The sequence below is a fragment of the Cyberlindnera jadinii genome (genome assembly GCF_001661405.1).
Source record: "Cyberlindnera jadinii NRRL Y-1542 unplaced genomic scaffold CYBJAscaffold_2, whole genome shotgun sequence".
Taxonomy (NCBI): domain Eukaryota; kingdom Fungi; phylum Ascomycota; class Saccharomycetes; order Phaffomycetales; family Wickerhamomycetaceae; genus Williopsis; species Williopsis jadinii.
In genome coordinates, this window is record NW_017963653.1 from 843,018 (window position 1) to 867,517 (window position 24,500).

Genomic DNA, 24,500 nt, shown 5'->3' on the forward strand with positions numbered 1-24,500 from the left:
CACCCATAAGTTTTATGGTTTTGCTTCTAGTGACTGGAGAGGGGACGGTGTTGGTTGATTGGTCTTCAATTGAACCCCTCTCTTGCTGGTTCAGCTTGTTTCCTTTATGCCACCATCTTGTGGGTGCTGTGTGGGAGCCCCTGTGTGGGAGCCCGTTCCTGGGCTCGCTCTGCCTACGCTGGTGTCAATCCCACACCCACGTCTCCCCCAGCCCAGAAAATCAGCAGCGCTTCCCTGCAAGAAGTGCGCGCGAGGTGTGCGATTGATAGGAGAGAGGCAGGCGGAAAAGCATATGTGGGAGCCGAAGAAGCCCGAACAGAGCCGCACGTGTGGGGGAAGGGAAACTTAGGCAGAGCATGTGTGAGCTGTGTGGGTTTGCGCGGTGCTCCCACCGGCGCTCACTTAGTGGGCCTCTGAGGACACACGGGCCTGCTCTCCCTGGCGCTTGGCCTGTAGGGTGTGAATCTGTGGTGTTTTGGTGAAACCCATGCTGGGTTTCCCTCATCAACAAAGAACACCAGGACCGTGCCAGCATCATACGTTTGAGCCAACTGGAACCTCACAGGTGGCAGTAGGTTGGAAAAGTCGCAGTCCGGGTAAAGGGTAAACCCAGGACGGTATGACGGTTTTTTGTCCGTCTGGATCTCAAGATCGCAGCCCCTTGGGCACAGCTGGAGATGGAATAAAGGAATGAACCAAGTGACGATTCACACCGGAGAATAACGCTCGAAACGCTCAATCTACAATCACTCGATTGAATGACAACATATGTTCTTCTCCGACAAGTTTCAGCCACTTGTACAGCACCAACCATGGCGTATGATGTGATCCAATTGGGCCAGCTAGCCAACATGGTCATATCCCACTACTTGGAAAGTTCCATTAATCCACACCACTTGGTGACAAGCTTATCAGCAAGGACCTAAATTGCTGGACAACTTACAACGGAGAAACAAAACAGCACATTTGCTGATGGATCCACGATCATGAATTGGAGCAGTTCAGCAACGCCCTCTTATGCCTTGAACTAAACCCTTCGTGATACTTTTGTAGAGATGTGGTCCCATAAGTAAAATGTGTACACACTGGGAATTCCGCCCGTGCAGCTCTTGCTGTCCCCACCATCTTGTCCCCACGTCTTTCACAGGCTGCGCTTTTCCAACGGTTAGCCAAGCGTACACGCGGTTTACCCGTTCAGACAGACCTCTGGCATTCCCGATTAGACAGACTTGTGGTGTGTCGCAAACCGCTTTTGGACATGATGTTGCGCGTACCATGTATTTCTAGGTCACGTGCCTTTCTGTTGCGCATACCGAGAATTCGCCCTCTGGTGAACACCACGGATGAGTGAAAAATCGATGAGCCCTTTCGCAGCAACTCGAGTTCTTGGGGTAACACTGGATGAGCGCTGGCTGTGAAATGATAAAATCCACTTCGAAATCGTTCGTCATCCCGCTGAGGAATGCTAGACTGTACTCGTCCAAGATCGAAACCCCCACGGTTGAACATGAGCCTTCCTCCCGTGAGAAGGCGGAGCTAGTATCGTCATCGTTGAAGTCGATCTTTGATGGGTTCTTAACTACTGAGGAATCATATGAACCAGTGGATATAAAGCCTATACTTGCAAACCCACGAGCCTTTGCGGAGCTGAACCAATTCCATCGAGATCAAATTACAGAGGATTTGACTAAAAGATTCAAACAAAAATGGCAGAATATCTCTCCTGAGTACAAGAGGCTGTCATACTTTGTCTCGTACGGTAACTATGGACCAAGAGAGGAACTTCAGGATAACTTGTTTGCCAACATCAAACCAGAGGACTTACCCTTTGCCTCCCCTGCAGCGGTGGCAACATCGCCTTTGGATAAAATCCACAAATTGCCTGAAGTTGACATGTGGCAATCCTCTCCGTTGAGACAGGAGCAATTCCGTAAGATGACCAGAAGGTTAGACCCGATGAGTAAAACCGTTGTTTATTTGGCACTAATCATCTCGTTGCTTGCGCTTTATAGGGATAAGACCATTGGAGAAGATGGGATGGTGATAGATGTTCCAGAATCTCCTTTACTCTTGGCTGATATTAAACGTCAACAAGATGTGGAACGTGAACAGAAAGAATTAGAGGAAAGGCAATTACAACTCGAAAGATCAAATTCTAAAAAGTGGTATTTCTTGTGGCTCAGATAGACTATTAAAAAGAGAAATGGATGATTTTGTATGTTAGTTAAATAGTAGTGAGTCCATGTAGAATGCCAGTAATATATGTGAGGTATGGCGATCGGACTACTCATTCGTCGTCGTCGTCGTCATCGTCATCGTCATCGTCATCATCCATCTCGTCATTCCAACTCTTCTCCACAGTTTCTCTCACCCTTTTCACGTATTGCGCAGTATGGTCTTTGTACAAGTTTGCAGCTTCAACGTTAGCAGGCGATGAGATATTCGGATCGTTTAACAACGACTGTATCGATGTCAATATCGACGACACGTCAAATGTCGGAGACCATCTATTTTGAAGAATATCAAGACATAGATCACCGCTGGCATACACGTTTGGATGGAATATCTCAGAGATAAACTTCACACTCGGTGGCTTATTAGGGTATTGCTCGTCAAAATTGATGAGTAGACGATAGGTTCCATCTTCAAATGGGGTATCTGCTGGTCCGATTATGATGGCGTTCCTATGCAACCTTTTTGTTAGTGTTCAGAGTCCATCTCAGTCAAGCACATATCACTTACCAAACCATGACATTTTCAGGTAACGGTGTCGCTGACACACCCTCTGGTGGATCCGATTGGAGTCTCTGAGAGATATCGGGTTAGTTGCATGTTGTGAACATCCACCAAGTGGCAAACTGATAACTCACCTTAAGGTCTCTCATTAATCTCCGGCGTGCAGGTGTGGACATCTTTCACGTTATGTAGCCTTGTCTAGTCGTCTGTCGTCTCTATATGAGTTGGTGGCCTCTGGTCACTTCACTTCTTTGGCTTGTAGTGGGCTCGCTGGTTCAACTGGGAGTTTTGGCTTGTGCTTTTGTTTCGTCGCGTGTGCGCACGCTGTGTACTTTACCGTCGCTGGAGCGTGGTGTCTGGGTGTGTTTGCCTTTCCCATTTTCGCCATCGCCATTTTCGCCATCGCCATTTTCGCCATCGCCATTTTCGTGCTAAAGGAAAACTCGGCAATGTCGCAGAATAAAACCAGAAGTCCCGTCCAAAACAGCGTCATTGCCCTTTAGAGAAAAACTCTTGCGAAATGGCTCGCGTTTTTCGCTTTTCACAAAGGCAACTACGGGATTTCGTGAGCTTGCCCTTTTGCGAAAAAGCGCAAGAAACGAAACTTTACCAAAAGCGAAACGAATTACCGTATCTGGCGAAACAGCGCAATCAAATGCATGATCTTCCTTGGTCTCTCTCGTCTTCGATGACTCTTTTTCGCCATTTTTTCCTACGACTGAAAGCAATAGCTGATTCACGAGTTTGAACCAATTGGTCAAAGCTCGTAGTGTAACAACATTGTTCCTATCGAAACACGACACTGCAAAGCCGTCGATTTTATCTTTCAGGGGGGCTCATTTCGGTCTCTCACAACTACATAATTCTCTATACTTTACCGTTAGAATCTGGGAGGAGTTTTCACTCACGACAAAGCCAAAAAAAAACGAAAAGTCCCGTTGGTCCAATTCCCCAGGTCCTGTTCCATTGTGTAAGAGTACCGCTTCCCATAAAAAACAGGTGAGGTGGGTTGGGACTGAATTTGAAACTGATTTCTCCCTCTTTCTCTCTTTAATTTGCCCTTTAGATCAGTATATTACGATAGAGCAAGTTCATATTCAACAAGAAACATAAGCCATGATAAGGACTTTGACCAGGAATTTGGCGCAGAGACGCCTCTCTACGCTGTCGTACAATATTGCCCAGATACCAAACATCTCGATCAGTGAGGTTGCGTCCCACCTTTCAGATTTGGGGCCTTATCCCGTACATTCGCCCTATCTGAACCCTCAACACTATTACCAGAACACAGTACTACAGACATGGTCGCAAAAGACACCACATCCTGTGACGCTTATGCATTTGGCACAGTATGGTCGCTCGCTTACCAAGCAAAAGATCATCATGAGTGCAAATTTTGTGCGATTAGAGCTGCCCATCAGAATCGCCAGGAAATTGATTGAGCTTCAGGAGCTGCCCTTTGAGGTGGTGAACAACTTCCATCTAGCAAAAGTTTACGAGTCATATTACGATATCTTTGAGACATTCAGAAAGTTCCCAGAGGTAAAGTCCATTGAGGATAACGATGCATTTTGTGCAATGTTGGAGAACGTGCTAACAGATGTTAATTTGTTGAACTTGCCGAACTTGATGATGGGTGCTTTAGAATGTTCCATCTTGTCGTCGCTACCGAGAAATCAGCTCGACGAACTCATTTCTTCATTACTTAGAGCTAGAATCTCGAGGCGTCTGATCATTGAGGAGCACTTGTCTTTGACTAAGAACTACCAGGATAAAAAGACACACTCTACCTCAAAGGATCAGAAGACTCACAACGAGATTGGTGATATTTTCTTCAAGTGCTCAGCTAGAGACCATCTCGAGATCACTGCTCAGAACGCTTCCAAATTCACAGAAAACCTATATCCCGGTTTGAAGATGCCAGAGCTGGTCATTGAAGGTAACAGTGACCTCCAGTTCCAATTTCTAACACCACACTTACACTTCATGCTTGGTGAAATCCTGAGAAACTCGTACGAAGCAACAATGGCCCATTTTGTCAGCCACAATCCAAACCACAAGACGGACCAACCACCACCGGTGTCTGTATGTCTCATAGATAACAAAGACCACGTTGCCTTCAGATTCAGTGACCGTGGTGGTGGTGTGCCAATAGAGCCTATTGGCAAAGTGTGGTCTTTTGCTAAGGATCCGACCCTTGCGAGAGCCTCCTTGGGCAACTTCCACAAGATGGCACTATGTACGCAGCCTCAGACCAGTCAGGCCGATCATGTGACGCAGGCTAGGGAATCTCTCATGAACACGTCAGTGGGTGGTATTGACGATAACTACATGAAGGAGAAGACGTTGATTAACCTGATCCAAAGACCTGCAGAGTCTAAACTCGGGCTGGGACTGGCCATGTGCAAAGTCTACGCAGATTATTGGAACGGTGACGTTGTGCTACACTCCATGAAGGGTTACGGAACGGATACTTACCTTAAGCTGGGTAAATTGGGTTACTACAACGACAAGTTACAGCTGGACCGTGCATAACCAGAGATAGAGGTGTTTGGATGTTTTTTGTTTATATATGCTACAAACGCGAAAAGGTCCAAACTTGTTCACATTCTTTGAAAAATAGAAAAAAGCGCAACACACGCCCCATAAAAAACAATCTGGTGCATAGGTTATGTGTCATGACGCATATAAATATTGAATGGTAGTATACAGAACAGCAAGATCAATGAGTCGATAGAAATGAATTGCTTAGTAGTCTAAGCTATATGTTCTGCCATAATTGGTGATGGGGTGATCTCAAGATATATTTCGTGTGCAATTTTAGGAGACTGGTGGTATAAACGAGTTTGAGAAAGCGAAAATCTTGTAGTTCACCAACTTATTGAATACCAAAAAGAGTGTTATAGCACTAGGAGGGATCTATTTGTGAGATAAAAGCAAAGCGGATGGAATACACAGCTGATATTTGTGTGAGGATAAATAACAGGTATCTGGTTTACTCGTTTCAAACTGGTGAGTAAAATCCTAGAATATGCGACGAGTTACTTACACTCGGCTGAGCGGAATCCTCCTCTTTCCAATGTGAATGCCTCGGTTCAAGAAATATGACGCTATCCTTCATGCTTGGTTTTGAAGACAAGAAGTGATTTCATCAGATAAATATCTTCGTATCTCTCCTTGTACTTTACTCGTGGAGCCCAAGCTTTGTAGATCAGTGAAATGCTGTGAGATTGTATGTGTTGGCCGTATTGCGGCTCAACATGGGAGAAACCACCACACAGAAGAGTACTGGAAGTTACCGAATAATACAGAAAAAGGTGCTATTTTCCAGTTACGACGACCTCACATCATTATACAGTTACTGCGCTGGATGCATAGAGTGCATCAGATACCTCATTCTGACGATTGAGCCAAAAGGTTGTGCCGTTTCTAACACTACCATCATCGTGCTATTAGTGCCTGAAAAACAGCATGAATGTAGCACAAACTTCCAAGGTAAAAGCACTTGCAAATTTCATTATAATAGCGGGATTGGGGATATAAGAATATTGAGTTTCATTAGTATGCGATTCCTAGATTATACTGAAGCCTCTGGGTAAATTTTGAAGAAGACAACACAACATTATCATGAACTCAGAAGAATAAGGCAAGGAAATGCAAAGATATAATATTAACTAAAAAAATAACCTGTTAAATGTAAATCAAACAACTTATACGTTGCCAACTCTTTAACAAAGATGCTCTGATGGTTCTATCAAATCATTGAAAAGCTATGACCCCTCTAACCTCGTCACCCTACTAAATCAGTACAAATCAAGCGAGATATCATTAGCATCTGTAGTCCCGAATTCTTTCACCCGCACACCACACACAAATCTCATGGTAAAAACACGAAACAAACGCGAAAAATTCCAAGAGAGAACGTAAACAAATCCACACACAAAACATCAAATATGTGTGGCTAATACAGATCATTGGCAGTCCTAATGTCTCTACCAGACCCGGACATCGTTATGTCCCTATCTCCTCGGATGATCGATATGCTTGCATCTGTGAAGAAGAAAATATTAGCTTCACCGGTGGAAGAGAAAGCGCTCCTAAAGGACCATCTCGTACAATGCAAACATCATTTCCAAGCGTGTATTGAGACGTTGACCAATCTCGAAAACATCTTTTCTTTCAATATGGGAAATGTATTAAGTGATTTGAGAAGACGCTTTGTCGAGTTCAACATGTGTCATCAGGGCATGATGTCAGATACTTCTTGGTATCAAGATGTTGATTTTCTTGCTGAAGTCCAAACTCAAATGGTGCCCGATGTTGAGAATTGTGAGGCAAACCAGACAAACATCGCAGATAAACCATCATCTAATGAGGACAATGTTTTTCTACAACAGTCAACTTTTGACTCTACTTTGCATGGAGGCAGAACTAGTTTGAAAAGCTTTCTTTTGGATACCGCAAAGTCTCTCATTAACGAAGGAATCAAGAGAAGGCAAACAAAAGGCACCGTTGTGGAGGAGAGGCCATCGTCTTTGCACAGCTTACAACAAGCTATTCACATATACTGTCTATTGGAGCTTGGTATCTTTGTATCCCTTGTACAAAGACCAAACAATAGGTATATCGCACGGTGTTCATTTTGTTATACCAAGGTCTTAGATTTTGACATACAATGCTCAGTCGGTAATATCGAACAGAGACATTGTTGTGAGGTTCCAAAGTTGATCAAACTGGTACTTTCTAGAGACACTACTGAAGGGCAAGAGCTTAGGAGTCCTAAATTAGAGAGAGTTGTTGAACTGCTGAGGTGTGATGGCTATTTTGGTACAAACAAAGATGGAGTAGAGATCGATAGTTTCGGTTGTCTCAAAGACTATCTGCTCTATTCAAAGATAAAATCCCACTCACTTTCCAGCGTTGGTAGAGCGATATTTGAATGGCTTCAAGACGCAGATGAAACAACTCTGAAGGTATCTCGGCCTCCTGAAGATGATTCATATCAGAGAAAATTCACACTCACAGCGACTCATCTCATCTTGAACAACATTTACACCAGATCAGAGGAGGAAATAGAAGATATATGCCAGGTTCGATTTGAGTCGACCACCAAACCACTAAATGCACAAATGTATGACTCTCTAAAAAGAGCCTTGTCGGGGACATCGTTTTCCAAAGTCACAGATAGAACGGCGAATGGAGAATACATGATACAGTTGTTATTGACTGCACTCTCAACTTCACATACAGATAGCGATATGAGCAACAACCAGACAGCTCATGATGTTGTACAAGACAATCAAGAAAGTGAAGACCTTCTACAGGGCTTGAAGCACTTTGAGATAGCATTACTTCTACAGGATAACAGGTATATCGACAACATCCTAAGCAAGGAGGATGCGACTGAGCTCTCCAGAATAATTTCTGACTGGAGAAGAGATGGGCGTCAGCGAGAAGTAGAGAGTGACTGTGCTTCAACAACAGATGTAGATGGACCAAGTGTTAGTGATACAAATGTTGAATGGGAAAAGGCACAGGACGAGTTTTTACAACAATTGGAAGACGCCAATAGTGATCACCCCGAAAATGGTCCTGTAGCCGATTCTCAGGGTGAGAGGTCAGCACTCAACAATCTGACAGTTCTTTCTAATAAGAAGAGGTCTGCACAGGCGTGTGACAAGAAACTAAATTTCAATCCTGACAAAGCAACAAAGACATTGAAAGCTGCTGTAAAGTCCTCAGAGCTGACAGCAGCATTCGATTTAATATCTTATTCACAACATGAAGTCAAGTGCATCTATTTCTCCAACTCTATTGATGACGAGTTCTACGAAAGCATAGTACCAACACTCTCATTAGATGCTTGCAATTGGTCGTTGTACAATGGTCAGGGATACAAAGATGACTTTCTTACATTATACACTATTGTTGGCCAAGCTGGGTCCAAGGGACTTGTTCCCCTGGGTATGATGCTCTCAAAGAATGCAGAGTGTGGATTTGACTGGTTTACTTTCCTATACACATTCTTCAAGAAGAAGGGTGGATCACATTGGAAGAAGTTACGAGAATCTATGCAATTGCATGATGATAGGATCACTGATGAGAGCATTCCCCCATTACAAATCATATCAGATCAGGATAGGGGTATCAAGAAGGCCTTGGATATGTTGAGAACACAATGTGGTGTTCCGATTGAGAGCTTCGTATGCTCCAAACACGTCGAAGGAAAACTCTTAAAGTACACAATGGCAAAGCACAGAAAGGTTATGCAACATAGCTTTTTCCAGTTGATATTTGAATCTGATCCAGAAAAGATCCCATCAATCCAAGAAACAATGAAGGGGGTTTTCTTTGAGAGGCATCAGAGGGAGAAAGTTAACAGTACTTATAATCTCATCACCAACACGCAAGACTGTGCTAGAGGTCTTCAACTTTACAATTCGGTAACTCCAAGGTTTGATATCATGACATCCAATCATTGCGAGATTTTGAATGCAGAGATGTACGCATTTAGACGATTGAACCCAACCAACCTCATTGTCGAACTGCTGTCCATGCAGTGTGAGAAGGTGAAAATCACAGAGTCTATGACCCTTGATTGGAATAAAGTGAGACTGGTGACCGGAAATGATGATGAAATGAATGACGCGAGCGACTTAGACGACACGAGTGACTCTGTTGATGAAGAGGAAGAACCAGAAGATGTCGGGATGCTCACAAACTATGGTTCATTGTTGTACTCAACAACCATTATCACTTCTTCTTGCCTAAATAGCAAAGAGACTAGTGTAACTGTTCATGAGAGTTCACCTGGAACACAAATGAAGACTCACGAGCATAGTGTGTCGTGGGACTGTGATTTGTCTGTTTATGAGCTTCTGAAGGTGCTGAGAGTTTATACAAAGAAGATGGGAAGATGTGATTCGTTTATCAACTTTCGTGCCTATGCTTATTATCAATTGCGATTCAGAACAGCCGTTGTTACTGAGAAGCGATACACCATCTCAAAGGAGGGTAAAATGGAAGTAAAGTCTACATACAGCTGTTCCCACTGTCGCAATCAAGCGTATACATTCTTCGAATGTCCACATATTACTTGTGTGAAAATGAGAAGGGCCCACAACGGCCAAGCCCTTATCCCATCCTTGTCCATATTTGCCAAAGAGGTTCTCTATGACGATAGTAGAAAGAAGAACTCCAGCTACTGCCCACCAGTATTCAGATACCAGAGCTGTTTGTCAAAGGCCAATAGATGTATCATACGGAAGACGGCGTCTCAAAGTTCCAGGTCAGCGGTGCATACATTCAACAAAGGACTACTACTGAAGGCGATTGAAGCGTTAAGAGGCGATCACGACACTGTGTTGGCGATCAAAAAGGTCTCTAAGAAGAGGCAAATGATCGCGTATGCTTCCAATAAACGGCCTCCCAAGGTTGAGAAGAAGAGAGGAAGAGGACGACCAAGAAAGTCAGAACAGAAAAGGAACTACAAGACCAAAAGGCTTATAGAAGAAGCTGTGGTGGATCAAGTAGACCCGCAACCAACATAACGTGGCTTCTCTACAGACTCCTCGCAGAGTCCTTTACTTACCAATCCACATCTTGATGATTATTCAGTAGTTTTACCCAACCATATTCTTACCAGAAGAGCCCAGCAGTTCCCCTACTGTATCCATAGAAACGGACCACTACCCCCTCCTTCCTGCCCACCACTACTACCCACACCGCAGACTAGTGCATAACGACACCTATCGGTAGGGACAGCAGTAAACAACTGTGAACTCCTCATAAAAAACACACACACTACAAGTTTTGTACGTAGAGGCGTAGGGCCGCGCGCGAGCGCTGCGCGCCGGCCTGAAATTTTACAGCGGTGCTGTGCGTGTCTACGTTTTTTTTGCAAGTGTGGGCCGCGTGGGCGATATGATGGCTTGTTAAAATTTGCCGGAATAACAAGGGTAGGAAGAGTGCGAAATTGGAGAGGGAAATTGCAGAGACATTGGCTGTGCGGAAAGTTGGACATTTTAAAAGTTGGGAACCGGTGATAAATTGGGCAAATTCAAGGGGTGGGCAGAAGGGAGAAAGAGAGAGGAAAAAAGGTGGTAGCGTTGTTGATCAACATCACGCACTCAAATTCTACCGCATTAATTAGATAGCAACGGCTCCGGAGGACAATACTCAGATGTCCCAAGGCAAAGGTGAGTTTGGCCGTGTGATACATTCCTGGCGTGGCCTGGGTATTTCGATCTCGACAGCCCACTAACAGCGGGACTTGACCCCAATAGGAATCTCTATATCGTCCCTGCTAGGTGAAGATAATGACGTTATAGTTGTTGATGATGGGCCACAGGGGAATGCCACTACGGTTGCCAGTGCGGAGCCGGCAAAAACAGCAAGGCCCCGTCGTACGAAAGTGGCCATTGCCTCGATACTCTCTTCATCGTCAGCGGAAGAGAAGAAAAGTGTGCCACAGGCATCGCAACGCAGCGCTAAGGCCTTAAAGAAGTCTGTGAAGAAGAAGGAAGTGCCAAAGCCCCAAGGCGGTGATGATGGCACCAATGGCGGTGGTAATGATGCGCATGATGATGATAATAACAACAACAATAATACTGATAATGGTGATGAAGAGGATGATGATGATGATGATGATGATGATGATGATAGTGTCGAGATCTTAGAACAATCACCCATGGCTGACAAAGGTGATGAGGTTGAGGCTCCCAAGGAAAAGCCGAAAGCTGCGCCACGGAAGAAGAGCACCAAATCATCCCAGCAGACAATCAAGCTAATACGCACCGTCAACGATGTCCCTGCGAATCCAAAGAAAAAGACGATGCAACCAAGCATCATCAACCTCATGAACCTTGATGACGATGTTCCAACGGCAAAGACCGCTGTGAAGTCCATGTCTTCTACAGCTGATACCACAAATGCTGTTGATACTACAACAGCTGTTGAATCAGAAGCTGCAAATACCAGCGCAGCGGAAACGCTCCCACAATCCAATGCAGAGGTACCAGCAACTGCTACAACCGCAACGCCATCTTCCACGAAGGATAAGCCCAAAGTTCAGAGGAAAAGGAAGCCTGCTGACCCCAACACCAAGAAGAAAGTGACAAAGAAGACCACCACCTCAACCTCAGTCACGCCTTCTGTGGATAAGCCTGAGCCCGAGAAGCCGGTGCTCTCTTTTAACGAACTGCAAAATCAATCTTTGAAGAAGCCTAATCCGTCATCCTCTTTACCTCCGCCGCAGATGGTGGACACCACGACGAAGCCGACATCGAAGGAAGAACCAATAGTGGCAATCCATGTGCCACTGTTCTCTAAAGACGAATCGCTTGGATCCACCCAGGTGGTGTTCAACGTTATGAAGATGTGTGAGGATAAGTACGGATGGAAGGCAATTCATCCAAATGCCTCAAAGTTCGACATGGATCTGTACAACGACGATGAATTGGATGAAGACGATGACAACGATGCAATGGATGACGATCAAGAACAGCATGAAGAGGTGCCAAAGGTACCTGTCAAGATTGACAAGAGAAGATTACAAAAGGGTAAGCCCAAGATTGGTCAATATGACTACGAGGATCCCTTTATTGATGATTCTGAAACGCTTTGGGAAGAGCAGAGAGCATCTACAAAAGATGGGTTCTTTGTATACTGGGGTCCATTGGTTGAGGAAGGTAAAAACGCTGTCATTGAGAGGGCAGATGGGACAGTTAAAAGAACAAGAAAACGTGTTGCCGGTACGACTAATAATGCTGGAACGTCGCGTAAAAGGCAGGCAACTAACAAACAAGCAGTACAAATTGCACCAGCACCATCACAATCAACGTCAACAACTAAAGCATCGGCAAGTAAAGCATCATCAGCTACTCCTGCTCCGGTGGAACATACCACACAGGACGGAGAGCCCGCCACCACGTCGTCATAGACGGCTTCATGATTGTACATAAACCACTTTTAATGGAAAACTGTGTATTAACTCCTACTTACAATGATGTGTTACTGCTGTCTAAAAACTTGTTTAACAAGTCACAAGCCATAGAGGCGAACTCCAAATTGGCAGCGTCATCGTCGAGTTCTGTAGATGGTGCCTTTGCTAATTTGTCTTCAGTGAGGACCACGATCTCTTTGATCTTGTTCTTTGGGAATTGATCCTTAACACCCACCAAAAAGTTCAAATATCCCAAAAGAATCTTGAACTTGCTCGTATCAACGGACTGTACCTTTTCGTCAAACGTTTCATCAATACATTCACGAATCAGCGCGTATATATCATCAGTACGGTCAATAGATAAATGAATATAACGTCTCTGTGGAAGAGCCGGCTTTGTTGTTCTTTCTTTTGATTCGGTTAATGATGCATCTTGCAATTTCTCTGCAAGTGAATCAACATCCGGTCTTGTTCTAATGCACAGATCCTTCAAGATGTTAATCACTGCGGCCTTGGCATTGTCAAATGGAGCAGTGGTTAACGTATCAATGAGAAAGTTGTAAGCAATGGACTCCTCAAGCATACACAGGACACGAACCAAAAAAGTATATGCTGTCCAACGGAAAACTTCATCGTCATCGGTGGAAGAGTAATAGACTATGGTTTGTAGAAACAGGATTATTTGGTAATGTGGAACCTTGGCCAATTGCTCTGGTGTTGCGTGTGTGATCGCAGCCCAGTCATAAAACAGAGCACCATCCAAGGCACCTTTGGACTTGAATTGTTCAGAGAACAACCCAGGCGAGAGGAATCGCAAGTGAAGAGCAATGGCCTCTTGGATTGTCAGATCTGGGATTTGGTCCTTTTCATAGAACTCAAGTACAGTCAAGTATAAGACACCGACATCGTTGAGTGGGATGGTCTTTGACTGCGGATTGTACATAGTTTCAATCTTGTTGCTAACAGAGATTTTAACATAATCTTGAATCTGGGCATCGTCACTCTTGGAGTCAACAACTTTAGAGAGCAATGACATGGAATCTTTCTTCAGTTTTTCAAATTCGTCGTACATATCCATGTCAAACGATTCAGAGAGTGTCAGTATACGAAGGAAACAATCCGTGGTTGACGTAATGATTTCATCGCCACGCTCATGTGTAACCTTTTGACCAGTACATTTCAATTTCAAGTCGTTACAGAATTTTGCACTGAACGAAAGAGACCGTTCTTTTGTAGCTAAGCCAACAACGTTCGTAATGAAACTTTGTAACAGTGTACGTTGCAGATAGTTCTCATCGTCGTCGATCATCTGGGCCTCCTTTTGCGAGATACCATGCTCCTCTAAATACTCAGCTGGTTTCAAAGGTGGTATATAATCTCTTGCAAATGAATACAAACGACGAGCGATAAACCTTGTCAGCGTTGTATGTTTCAGGTACTGTGAGTACGCCTTCAACAGCGCACTCAGTGCCATGGAAAGGAACTTTGAAGGGTAAATGGTATTAATACGCTTCAACGAACTTGATACAAGCTCCAACAGTGCATAAATTTTGAGGTCCAAGATCAATTCATCCTTGCCCTCGTTGTGAGAGAAATCCAAATCGTTGAGCAATTCAATACTCTTCAAGAACGTCTCCTTGGGGTTACCATTCTTTGCAACGATCTCAAACCCACGCATGATGAGCCTAATGGCCTGTTTTTCCTCATTGTTATCACCATAACACCAATCCAAATCAAATAGATCCAGCAATAACTCGGGAATATCCCATCCAATTTCCTCTACAATATCCACATTGTCCTCCAGGATCTTGTAAAAGCCCTTGATCAACAGGGTTCTCTCAGCACTCGAGAACCGTGAAGTATCGGACAGGTAAACATCCAGCAAAGTGGCGTAGGAGATATAGTCATCTGTCTCCTGGACAAGGTGTTAGTATCTCGGCACATACGAGGACATACAACATAAAGCTTACTCTAAGCTCCTTCAGGGCACTGTTGAAGTACCCCACAATCTTCTCGGCAGATGGCTGCTCAGTTTCTTGCGACATCTCGTCAATTGATAACACCTTGTTGTACCTGTGTGTATTGCTTGTGTAGGCTAAAAGTTGAAATGGGTTGTTGCTCCACCCAAACTTCGAAACACAACATCCGGACATCGGACATTGATTATGTAATACGCTCTTCTAGTGGGAGGTAGACACAGCATGGAAGCAGCACTTGTCTTGATTATGATGGTGAACACTGAGTTGATGAACGAAGCTTAGATAGTGTGGTGCCATTGGTTGCTGAACATACGGGACCGATTTATTTGTAAAATTTACTGCGTAGAGGCCAAGATATGTAGACTTTCTAACCTAGTGACTGTCATCTGTTACCCATTCAGCACGACAAGAAATATTCTCTACGATGCCAATGAAGCCCTCCATTAGTGGGAGGGCCTATTTTATGGATCGCTCTAGAAGTGAAAGCTGGGACTTAACGGTTCATTAAGACATGTTAATGGTTTACAGGCTCCTGATGCAACAAGGATAATGTGCAGAGAATGGCTCAATCAATTGAGTTTGATAGCCTTTAGCACATCTAGCCATTTGATGAATCATTCCTCCTGTGCAAGAAGCCAAAAGTTACTTGGATCAAGACAATGTAGAACCACTAGTGAGCACAACAAAGACAGGAAGATGCCCAGAGCCAATTAACCCAGTAACTGTCGGCTCCGTACAGTTGCGCAAACCTGGACTTGGTATACAATAGTGCCAATCTTTGTCTCAGCATGTGTCCTTCGTAAATGAGCCGGATGTTCTGGTGAGAATAGTCCTTCACAAGCTGGACTGGTAAGGACGACCCCCACCTCCTTTGATCCTTCGTATCGTAATCCCACCTCAAATGCTGAGATCAGCAAATATGGAGATAATATCCTCAACCTCGCGCATCAGTGTATGAAGATATCATAAAGCAATGACGGATGTTTCCTCATGCCCACCATATATACAACCAAGTCCGATATGGCCCACACTCTCCGCCATCCTTTCCCTGTGCGGCACGAGGCCCTAACAAAAGTGGACGTATGTATGTAATTTGATGAGCTTCTTCTCGCAACATGGCTCGTGCAACAGGAACGCAACCACTGTCGTGAATCTGCCAATCCCGGTTTCATCCCTGGTTCTTTCACGCTGTTCCATGAGTGCTTCAACATTCTGTCCTATCCAAAGTGTGAAGTCCAGAAAGCCTGCATATAGACACGTCAATCTCTGAACAACTCCTCGTGAATCTCTGACTTACCCCATGTCAAACTTTCATCTTATCCTGTGGCACAACCTGAACTCTTGCGTAGATTAAGTGGCATTCTAAGAGAAAAAATATCATAAGCACACACGTTCCATATGCCCGTGACTGCTTCGTTTGGTCTACGAAATGGAAAGTGTCGAAGTTGGAGGTGGCGGGTGTGACAGGCTTCCAGGGTTATTTTCCCCACATTTTGGCCTTTGTTGCTCGTGCGAGCACCACCTCTCTCTGTTTTAGTACGAATCCTGGCCTTCCTGTGCGTGTAGCTCTACCCGTCTTATCTTCATCAGTAGGATGTTTTACCTCCAATCCTATCTTCTAGTCCCACGGGCAATAGAATCCCCCCGCTGCTTCATTATTAATCCGCTAAGCAATGTGGACCAAGAGTTGACGATCCTTGTCGCTAATTACACCGCTCCTATCTCCTTCTAATTCCTTCCGTCGAAGCACACACCGCAACACTCATTCTCTGAAGCTTGCAGAGACTACACTCGTCTTCCAAGCTGCTTAAGACGATACGTTTGATGCCTTGACAGCGCTTCACCACCAGTAGTTATGCCACTAAATTTCCCCCAGAGCGACCTACGTGGTTGTAACTTCTCATGCCCCCAACGCCCAAGCTGACGTCCAAGGCTTTCTCCACGCATACAACCCAGTTAGCAAAATAAGAAAAGCAAATGGCTAAGACATTGTACAGCCCGCACGAGTCCGCTATTATCCGCTCGCATCATTGCAGATCAATTCACCCACAACTATGACTGCTGTGCTCCAAGCCAGCAGCAAAAAGAAACTGCTATTTATGTGCCAATAAGCAAAGAAGGCCAGCTGACGGTGCTCGTATCATGCCGTGATGTAAGTGAATCCCGGCAACAGTCCACAATTTATCCAGCAATTTATCCAGCAATTAGACGAGAGCTTGGTACACGAGACTGTCTTGAAAATGTTGGGTCGAGGTGACGATGGCGTGTTTATTCTCGTTTAGCAGTTACCAGCAAGCAGCACCTTTGCTTGCTTTGTTTGTAGGGACGAACAAAGGTGCCCATGTTACCACGGCCTTGAAACCTGACCGTTGAGTTAGCTCCGTGTCTCCATCTGCAACAAACTCATGTAATCTCATTGCATTGAGGGGTACGTATTGGAGGCCTGAGCACCACCCACAACTGCTTGGAGGTGGAGGGGAGACTCCATGGGAGAAAGCGGTGAAGCCCAGGAGAAGGCGTCTGGCAAACATCATCCACTGTTTGCCAGTCCAGGGCGGGCAAGACCTGGAGTCTAAATGCAGACGCTGAGTTGTTCTGGACAAGCAATTTTGACGCGAGCTTGCTTACACTTGATGAAGTCTCCCGGACAGGTGACAATAACCGGAAGGGAAAGTGTAATGTATACCTACTCACTATGATTCGACTAGTCCAAGAAAACGCAAGGGAGGGGAATTGGAGGCCTTGTGATCCATCATTGCACACAGCACACAGCATGCAACATACGCGCTCTGTAGAGTCCGTTGATATTTCCTCCATCCGTTTCCCAAGAATTGCAGTTGATGCCATCTCCAGTATATAAGTACGCTTCAAAGTCCCCATTTCCACCACTTCTACTGAGCCTTCCTAACAAATATTTGCAATAAGATAACCAATACACATACTCCGATAAACAATGGATGGGATTACATCACTGCTTCACTCCATGACAAACGGTGCCGCCAGCGGCACAGGTATCCTCAAGCTGTTGCCTATGGCACAGGACATGTTTGGAGGCACCGTCCCGGAGTACCTCGTGAAGTACTCCTTGAGTCAGCAGATTGCCATCTTTGGTGACTACCCGACATCCGATGACATAGCACCGAGTGCAATCTTCACAGCTATTTTTGCAATCTTTTTCATTGCACACAGCTATGTGTTTCTGAAGAACATGTCTAGAGGACATAAATTTTGGCTTTCGATTGGGTTTGCCTTTTACACGCTCATGAGAGTTGTAGGGTTTGCCATGAGAATATCCTGGGCCGATGATATTCAGCGTTTAAGAGTGGGAATGGCATCTGAGGTGTTTATCATTGTTCCCATCGTGCTCTTGGCCAGTTTCAACTTGGTTTTGGCACAGAGAATCTTTACATGGCGCCACCCTCACATTGGTTCCAAGAATTGGTTCTGGGCGTGTATGATAATCGTCTACACCGTTGTAACCGGTGTGGTTGTCATGGCCATCTTGGGTGCTCTTATTCCTTACATTTACTTTTTGTCTGAGCACCACTATACAATGTGCAAGCAAGTTGTTCGTGCTGCCGCAGTGCTCTGTGTCCTTTACTCCGTCTTGGCCATCAACTTGGTGATTGGTGCGTTCCTCATCAAGCCAACTCCAAAATCGGACAAGATCTGGACTTACCAACCTTGGTGGATTGAGAGCTTTGGTCTTTTCTACTACGTTAAGAAGAATGCGTGCCAAAAGGCTGAAGAGACCTTTGCCATTCGTGAACCATCCGCTGAGGATGCTGTCAGAATCATCCCATCAACTACTCACTACCACAATACTTTGGAGAAGGTGCAATCCGTAACCTCGAAGAAGGGTACCTTGACTCACAATACATCCATTGCCATCATTGCTTTGACCACCATTATCCTGCTTATCTCTTCGATTTTCAGATGCGTCTCAACTTTCATCGACCAGACGTATGCTAACCAATCTTGGATCTTTGACAACACCGTCATGTACATTATGTTCGGTGCGCTTGAAACCATCATCAATCTTGCTTACCTCATTGGTCGTGTTGACTTGAGATTCTACAGACCAGACAAGCTCAAGAAGGGATTGTGTGGCTCTCTCCATGGATTGAATAATGGTCAGGAAGAGACCCTGAGAGGTTCTCAAACCAATGTTGATGAGGAGAAGGCTTTGACTCAGCACATGAGTGGCGACCACTCATCCCACAGTTCCTCTGTTCTTGGTGTTTAAGACTATCAAGTGATAGCTCTTCTCTCTATTGGTCGAATCTGGTCTCACTGAGTCCTCTGATCATTTTGAACACCATATATCCTCATGGGCTGGATCCCTTGGTCAGAGACAATCCCACCGTTTGCTTAGTTAGTTAGTTAGTTTGTTTTTTGTTCTTTTTTCTTTGAGAAATGACATAATTTGGATCTACCACATGTAAATTCGCCAAATTGTAATTGCTGAATGCTGTGCCTGACACGCTTTCTCGATATTAATCAACTATATTTATTCGCTTTAGAGTTGTAAGCCTTTGTGCATGGTTGTTTTCGTTTTTCGTCCACGCTTGACACAAAACTTGCAGCTGCCCTACTGCGGCCAGGTGTCGTTCGGCTACCAGTGCCGTGTGTCTACCGTTTGTATCTGCGCTTTGAGGTGCAACCTTTGCAATTGGCGTACGATGATGTACGATAACCGGTCGTTCATCCAGACCTCGACGGGGCCTGTCGGTTCGAGACACTGTTTCGTTTGTAATAGACGTTTTGCAATCCATTCAGGTATAATTTCTACAGTGTTTTCAGAATGTACAGGCTTGTAGTTGGATAAGTTGTGTACCATTTGCACACGTATATGGGTTTGGAGTTGCTGGAATATGTGGTATTCTTGTGAGATCAGAGTTATTGGCAGCCAAGCGAAGCCCGCGGGAATAGTCATCTGTTAAATTATACTGGAGTTTCCCTCCCCTTAGTGATTAATAATGACTTCTCTAAACTTTCGAAAGCTTATACGTCTGAATTGTACGGTGGAACAAAATCGCTGGTGACTTGAATGTGCCATACCGTCTTGAATGACTCTTCTGAAAGATGAAGAAAACTCACACATAATTTGAAGAAGGTTCAAGACTCTTATAAGATGAACCCAGAAGCACCACCTAGACCCAATTTCTCAAGATAGATGGAATATTAATGTCTATGAGAGCCCAATGCCTATTGCCAGGTGAAATCGAGAATTTCCGTTAACCAACATCCAGAAATGGTAATGTGAATCGACAGTAATCTACCTCATCAGCGATCTGTCGGAAAACCTTTCCCTTGATGTTACCAGCTGTACAGGAAAATGTGATTTGAAAGGAAACAATGTCTCAGAGCAAAGTGGTATATGTGAATAACGTCATTCTGAAAGCAACGCTACTATATGTATTGTGATATCCTCAAGTGAAGCTCAAAAGAAATTGATGGTTCTTTCAATATGCAGAAGCTGGGAATTCTTGTTCTGAAATGGGTTACATTCAACTTCTAAAGGGTGTCAACAGTAACTAAAGAATGCTGGGCAACAAAGCATCAACAAGTCGATAATACAGAAGGCACGAATATCTTCTTTGGTACCAGACAACAAAGTACGCGGAAGTATACTCACTTATGTGAAAGGAAGTCTGTGTAACGTATAGTGTTCTGTTACGTGTACAAAAGAGGGAGTCCAGCGCAAGAAACCAATGATTCTGCGGATTCCCGTCATCTGTAAAGGTTAAGTTTTGCATCAGTTGTGAATTCGTTGAGTGTAACCACTGTCTCCTCAATGTCGGAAGATCCTGAACTTTTGCTCTGATCCTTGGCTGTCAATGTTCGCCGGTGCTGTACTATCTGCTATGCATTCCAATGCGTAGTGGTTGTGTACATTATTTGGTTCATTGTAGTCCATAGAGAGAGAGGAAACTTACAATCATGTGCTTTTGCCAGCAGTCATTGTTCTTGGACAACCCTACCGAGGTTTGAAGCTTTGTACTGATACTGTTAATAGCCAGGTTTAATACCAGCTAGCTGTGTTTAACTCCTCATGATGCATCTTGCTAGAATGCGATGGGAGGCTCTGTTTCTGTGCATAAACATGAGCTCAAAACATACGACAATGTAGGAGAAGAAGAACTTCACAAATAGCATCGAGTGTTGGAAGCCTTACCCGGTCCCAAAAGTTTTAAGCTTTACCTTCTCCTCTCTCTCTCTCTACCCACCTACCACATTATCTGAATTATTATAATACCTCCTAATTGCAAAAAGCTATCAAAAGGCCTTCTTTCGACTTTGAGGGCATATTGATGCCAAAGCAACATTGACGGGCTCGCTTAGACCTTCAGTAACCTTCACGATCATCCCGCTAAACTACATTCCATAGAGGCAAAATTCAAATGCAAGCCTCTTAAAACCAAAAATCTTAAGATAGGTTTATACACCGCACGTATTTAGATTCTACACAAACTAGAGCACTCGCTTTTCGGAAGGCTCAATAAAGTGTATAGCATAAGCGTCGCATATCATTACTCTACTTTCACAAGCAAGTACCCCTTCTCCCTCCACTGGATCTCCTCCTCCTACATACATGCAATGCGAAGAAGCTTTGACCATTGAGATAGACTGCAAGCGCAAACGTTTTGCATGTGGGTGTCGCAACGCTTGGGTTTTTGCTACACCCAGACACACAGAAAAATCAAAGTCAACTCCAAAGATTATCGAACGGTTTTAGTAGTACTACAAGTTCAACAAGCTATATCAGAGAGCCTGATAGCAATCAATGCTTCACCCAGGTTACATTATCTGACGCACAGAGGTACGTATAACTTCAGGATCTCACGACATGAGGCTACTGTATGTGTGGTATGTCAGCTGATTAATACACAGGCCTTGTAGTTACTCCATAAAATAAAATCTGCGCGCGGGACTCGTCCAAAACAGTAATTAAGAACCCTCCAAAGTGTGTTACAAGTTGCACAGCTTCATCAGACATCGGCCAATCAGCTCTGAGAATGTAAGGTGGCTCCAGACGCGCACTGCGAAAAGGGTGCACTTTGTTCAGAGTAGGACGGGGACCCTCGTTAAATCCTGCGGGAATCAGATACGCCGCAGCTGCGCCGTCGCGCCTTCTAATTCGTCAAACGTTTGACGAACGGCACCAAACGATTTCATAGGCGCACAAACCCGGACATCCACTATTTCAAAATGGGCGTCTTGCGGGAACTCTACAAGAGCAGCTAGGAACGAGAGAGAGACCTGGCACCTGTATTCGGTAAGTTACACGCCAATAATGCGCCCAGTTCAAGGGCCAAAGAGAGGTTGGAAGTTTGGAACGCTCGCAGAATGACCCTTCCAGTCTCCGTGTGTGACACAGGAGCGGCGCCAGCGGCCAACAAATTATACACAGGGCGTCAACCATAGGAAGGGGAAGCAAAGGGTCGTGATGTCCACCTGAGAAAGCCACGCCATGAGTGTGGGGTTGTTTCCTTGCTTGATGTACAGGTGATCATGGTTAGGTTGTTGATCTGGTCCGCCAGAAAAGTAGCTGGGTTCCGCCTCTCTGTATGTACATTTTCACGCTCTCGAAGCCAACAAATCCATCACAACGGTTGTCATGCGCTGTTTGTGGCCAGTTCCTGGGCTTTGTTTGTGGCGGGGGGTAAATAAGAACAAAAAAGAATAAACGCGCCGTTGGCACCAAAAAAACTCTATTTTATCTTGATAGCGGAGCTTAGCTGCGGCCCATGCGCATTTTCTTTTTCTGCTTAGAATCTACACCAATCCAACCATATAGATAAACTGCAAAGGCTGATTGATACGTCTAATCATGTGTAGGGTTATCATCCCTGTAGAGCGTCTTCCGCATTAAAGTGGAAGCTTCCCTCGATTTTTTGGGGCATATAAAGAAAAGCATATCCCCCCATTCTGATCCATCATACGAAGCGCTCTTGCAACAACTAAGTAACACACACACATTACATCTTTAGAATATGTCTTCCATATCTCCTAAGTCTTCGAACATGAAGGACGAGAAGGCAAACTTCACCGTTGTCAACGAATACGGTGAATCATCAGCCGGGTTTGTTGATGATATCGAGGTCCAGAATGAGCCAGCAGAGGTTCAGTTGCACAAGGGTCTTAAGTCCCGTCATATTCAACTTATTGCCCTTGGTGGTTGTATCGGTACTGGTCTTTTCGTTGGTTCTGGTTCCGCTTTGGCCACCTGTGGTCCAGCTGGTTTGCTTACTGGTTATTTGATCTTGTCTACTGTTATTTTCTTTGTCATGAATGTTCTTGGTGAGATGGTTTGTTTCTTGCCTCAGAAAGGTGGTGCCGTGTCTGATTTGGCTAAGAGATACGTCGGTCCATCCATGGGTTTTGCTACTGGTTGGATTTACTACTACACTTTTGTCATCCTGGTGTGTACTGAGGTTACTGCTGCGGCCATTGTCATTGAATACTGGACCAAAGACGTTCACATTGCAGTTTGGATTGTGATCTTCTTGGCGGTCATCATTGGATTGAATTTCCTCGCTGTGCAGTACTATGGTGAATCTGAGTTTTGGTTTGCCTCTCTAAAGATCTTCTGTATTCTTGGGTTGATTATTGTTGGTATCGTTATCTTCTTCGGTGGTGGTCCAAATCAGAAAGGTGTCTTGGGTTTCCATTACTGGAAGGACCCAGGTGCATTTTCTTACCACTTGCTCCCAGGTAACACTGGTAGATTCTTGGACTGTTGGACTGGTGTCATCAAGTCTGGTTTCGCTTTCATTGTTGGTCCAGAATTGGTTGCCGTTGCCACTGCTGAAACTCAGAGACCAAGAAGAAACATTTCCAAGGCTGCTACTAGATTCGTCTACAGATTGATGTTCTTCTACATTGTTGGTTCCATTGTCATTGGTGTTATTGTCCCATACAACAATCCAAACTTGCTTTCTGGTACTGGTAATGCTACCGCTTCTCCTTTCGTCATCGGTATCCAACTTGTCGGTATCAAAGTGCTCAACCACATCATCAACGCATGTATTTTGTCCTCTGCTTGGTCTTCTGGTAACTCCTTCTTCTACGCTGGTTCTCGTTTCCTTGCCAACATGGGTAACGACGGTGACGCTCCAAAATTCTTGTCCAAGACTAATAAGTACGGTGTTCCATATTACGCATGTGGTGTTACCACTGCCGTCTCTATGCTTTCCTTCTTGAACGTGAGCTCTAGTGGTGCCAATGTCTTTGCCTGGTTCTCTAACCTTTGTACCATTTCTGGTTTCATCGGATGGATCATTTGTGGTATCGCATACCTCAGATGGAGACAGGCTGTTATCTATAACGGTTTGTGGGACCGTGTTCCATTCAAGACAATCCTTCAACCATATGGTACTTACTACTTCATCTTTGTCATCACTTTGATCTGTATCACCAACGGTTACGCTGTTTTCTTTGACTTCAATGGTGCAGACTTTGTCGCTGCCTACTTGACACTTCCAGTGTTCTTTGCATTGTACTTCGGACACAAGATCTGGTACAGAAACTGGAAATGGGCAATGCCAATTGAAGAGATTGACGTTATCTCAGGCTTGGATGACGCTGAAAGAATCGAAGCAGATTTTGATGCAAAAGCTAAACCTATCGTCAACCTCTGGGACAAGTTCTACGATTGGTTGTTGTGATTTGAGCTCTATAATATAACTGGGGAGTTCTAATATTAATATTGTTTGGTTTCATCGAATATGCCTCACTGTGCAGTGGGAGCAAACGTTTTATATCTGTTTTTCCTTTTATAACTACAACTAGTTGATCTAGTTGCGCATTCAGAATAGGATATATTGAGTACATTTAAC

The 24,500-nt window shown here is 44.5% G+C and overlaps 8 protein-coding genes across 8 annotated transcripts; 6 read left to right on the plus strand and 2 right to left on the minus strand.

The window, feature by feature from the left end:
* Positions 1 to 1,401: 1,401 nt before the first annotated feature.
* On the plus strand, positions 1,402 to 2,187 carry CYBJADRAFT_171410 (uncharacterized protein; the record flags this gene model as incomplete). The annotated part of the gene is made up of 1 exon (XM_020216216.1): positions 1,402 to 2,187. One exon carries the CDS (start codon positions 1,402 to 1,404, stop codon positions 2,185 to 2,187), a length of 786 nt encoding a protein of 261 aa, XP_020072536.1.
* On the minus strand, positions 2,163 to 3,112 carry RAD6 (E2 ubiquitin-conjugating protein RAD6). The gene is made up of 3 exons (XM_020214410.1): positions 2,871 to 3,112; positions 2,743 to 2,807; positions 2,163 to 2,684 (listed from the first exon to the last, which is right to left on the minus strand). The coding sequence occupies exons 1-3, from the start codon at positions 2,910 to 2,912 to the stop codon at positions 2,288 to 2,290; spliced, it is 504 nt and encodes a 167-aa protein (XP_020072537.1). The 5' UTR covers positions 2,913 to 3,112; the 3' UTR covers positions 2,163 to 2,287.
* Positions 3,113 to 3,472: 360 nt separating this feature from the next.
* PKP2 (protein kinase PKP2) lies at positions 3,473 to 5,271 on the plus strand (the record flags this gene model as incomplete). The annotated part of the gene is made up of 2 exons (XM_020217474.1): positions 3,473 to 3,940; positions 3,965 to 5,271. Exons 1-2 carry the CDS (start codon positions 3,853 to 3,855, stop codon positions 5,269 to 5,271), a joined length of 1,395 nt encoding a protein of 464 aa, XP_020072538.1. The 5' UTR covers positions 3,473 to 3,852.
* Positions 5,272 to 7,803: 2,532 nt separating this feature from the next.
* CYBJADRAFT_166231 (uncharacterized protein) lies at positions 7,804 to 10,343 on the plus strand. Its single transcript, XM_020214411.1, is given in 2 exon segments — positions 7,804 to 9,381; positions 9,400 to 10,343. 2 exon segments carry the CDS (start codon positions 7,866 to 7,868, stop codon positions 10,284 to 10,286), a joined length of 2,403 nt encoding a protein of 800 aa, XP_020072539.1. The 5' UTR covers positions 7,804 to 7,865; the 3' UTR covers positions 10,287 to 10,343.
* Positions 10,344 to 11,092: 749 nt separating this feature from the next.
* Positions 11,093 to 12,937, plus strand: HPC2 (Hpc2p). The gene has a single exon (XM_020217728.1). It carries the CDS (start codon positions 11,426 to 11,428, stop codon positions 12,674 to 12,676), a length of 1,251 nt encoding a protein of 416 aa, XP_020072540.1. The 5' UTR covers positions 11,093 to 11,425; the 3' UTR covers positions 12,677 to 12,937.
* YBP1 (Ybp1p) lies at positions 12,711 to 14,735 on the minus strand. Its single transcript, XM_020213135.1, has 2 exons — positions 14,650 to 14,735; positions 12,711 to 14,594 (listed from the first exon to the last, which is right to left on the minus strand). Exons 1-2 carry the CDS (start codon positions 14,722 to 14,724, stop codon positions 12,735 to 12,737), a joined length of 1,935 nt encoding a protein of 644 aa, XP_020072541.1. The 5' UTR covers positions 14,725 to 14,735; the 3' UTR covers positions 12,711 to 12,734.
* A 2,876-nt stretch (positions 14,736 to 17,611) lies between these two features.
* Positions 17,612 to 18,904, plus strand: CYBJADRAFT_176655 (DUF3112 domain-containing protein; the record flags this gene model as incomplete). Its single annotated transcript, XM_020216805.1, has 2 exons — positions 17,612 to 18,762; positions 18,883 to 18,904. 2 exons carry the CDS (start codon positions 17,612 to 17,614, stop codon positions 18,902 to 18,904), a joined length of 1,173 nt encoding a protein of 390 aa, XP_020072542.1.
* Positions 18,905 to 22,471: 3,567 nt separating this feature from the next.
* CYBJADRAFT_166235 (uncharacterized protein) lies at positions 22,472 to 24,497 on the plus strand. The gene has a single exon (XM_020214412.1). The coding sequence runs from the start codon at positions 22,656 to 22,658 to the stop codon at positions 24,327 to 24,329; it is 1,674 nt and encodes a 557-aa protein (XP_020072543.1). The 5' UTR covers positions 22,472 to 22,655; the 3' UTR covers positions 24,330 to 24,497.
* Positions 24,498 to 24,500: the final 3 nt, after the last annotated feature.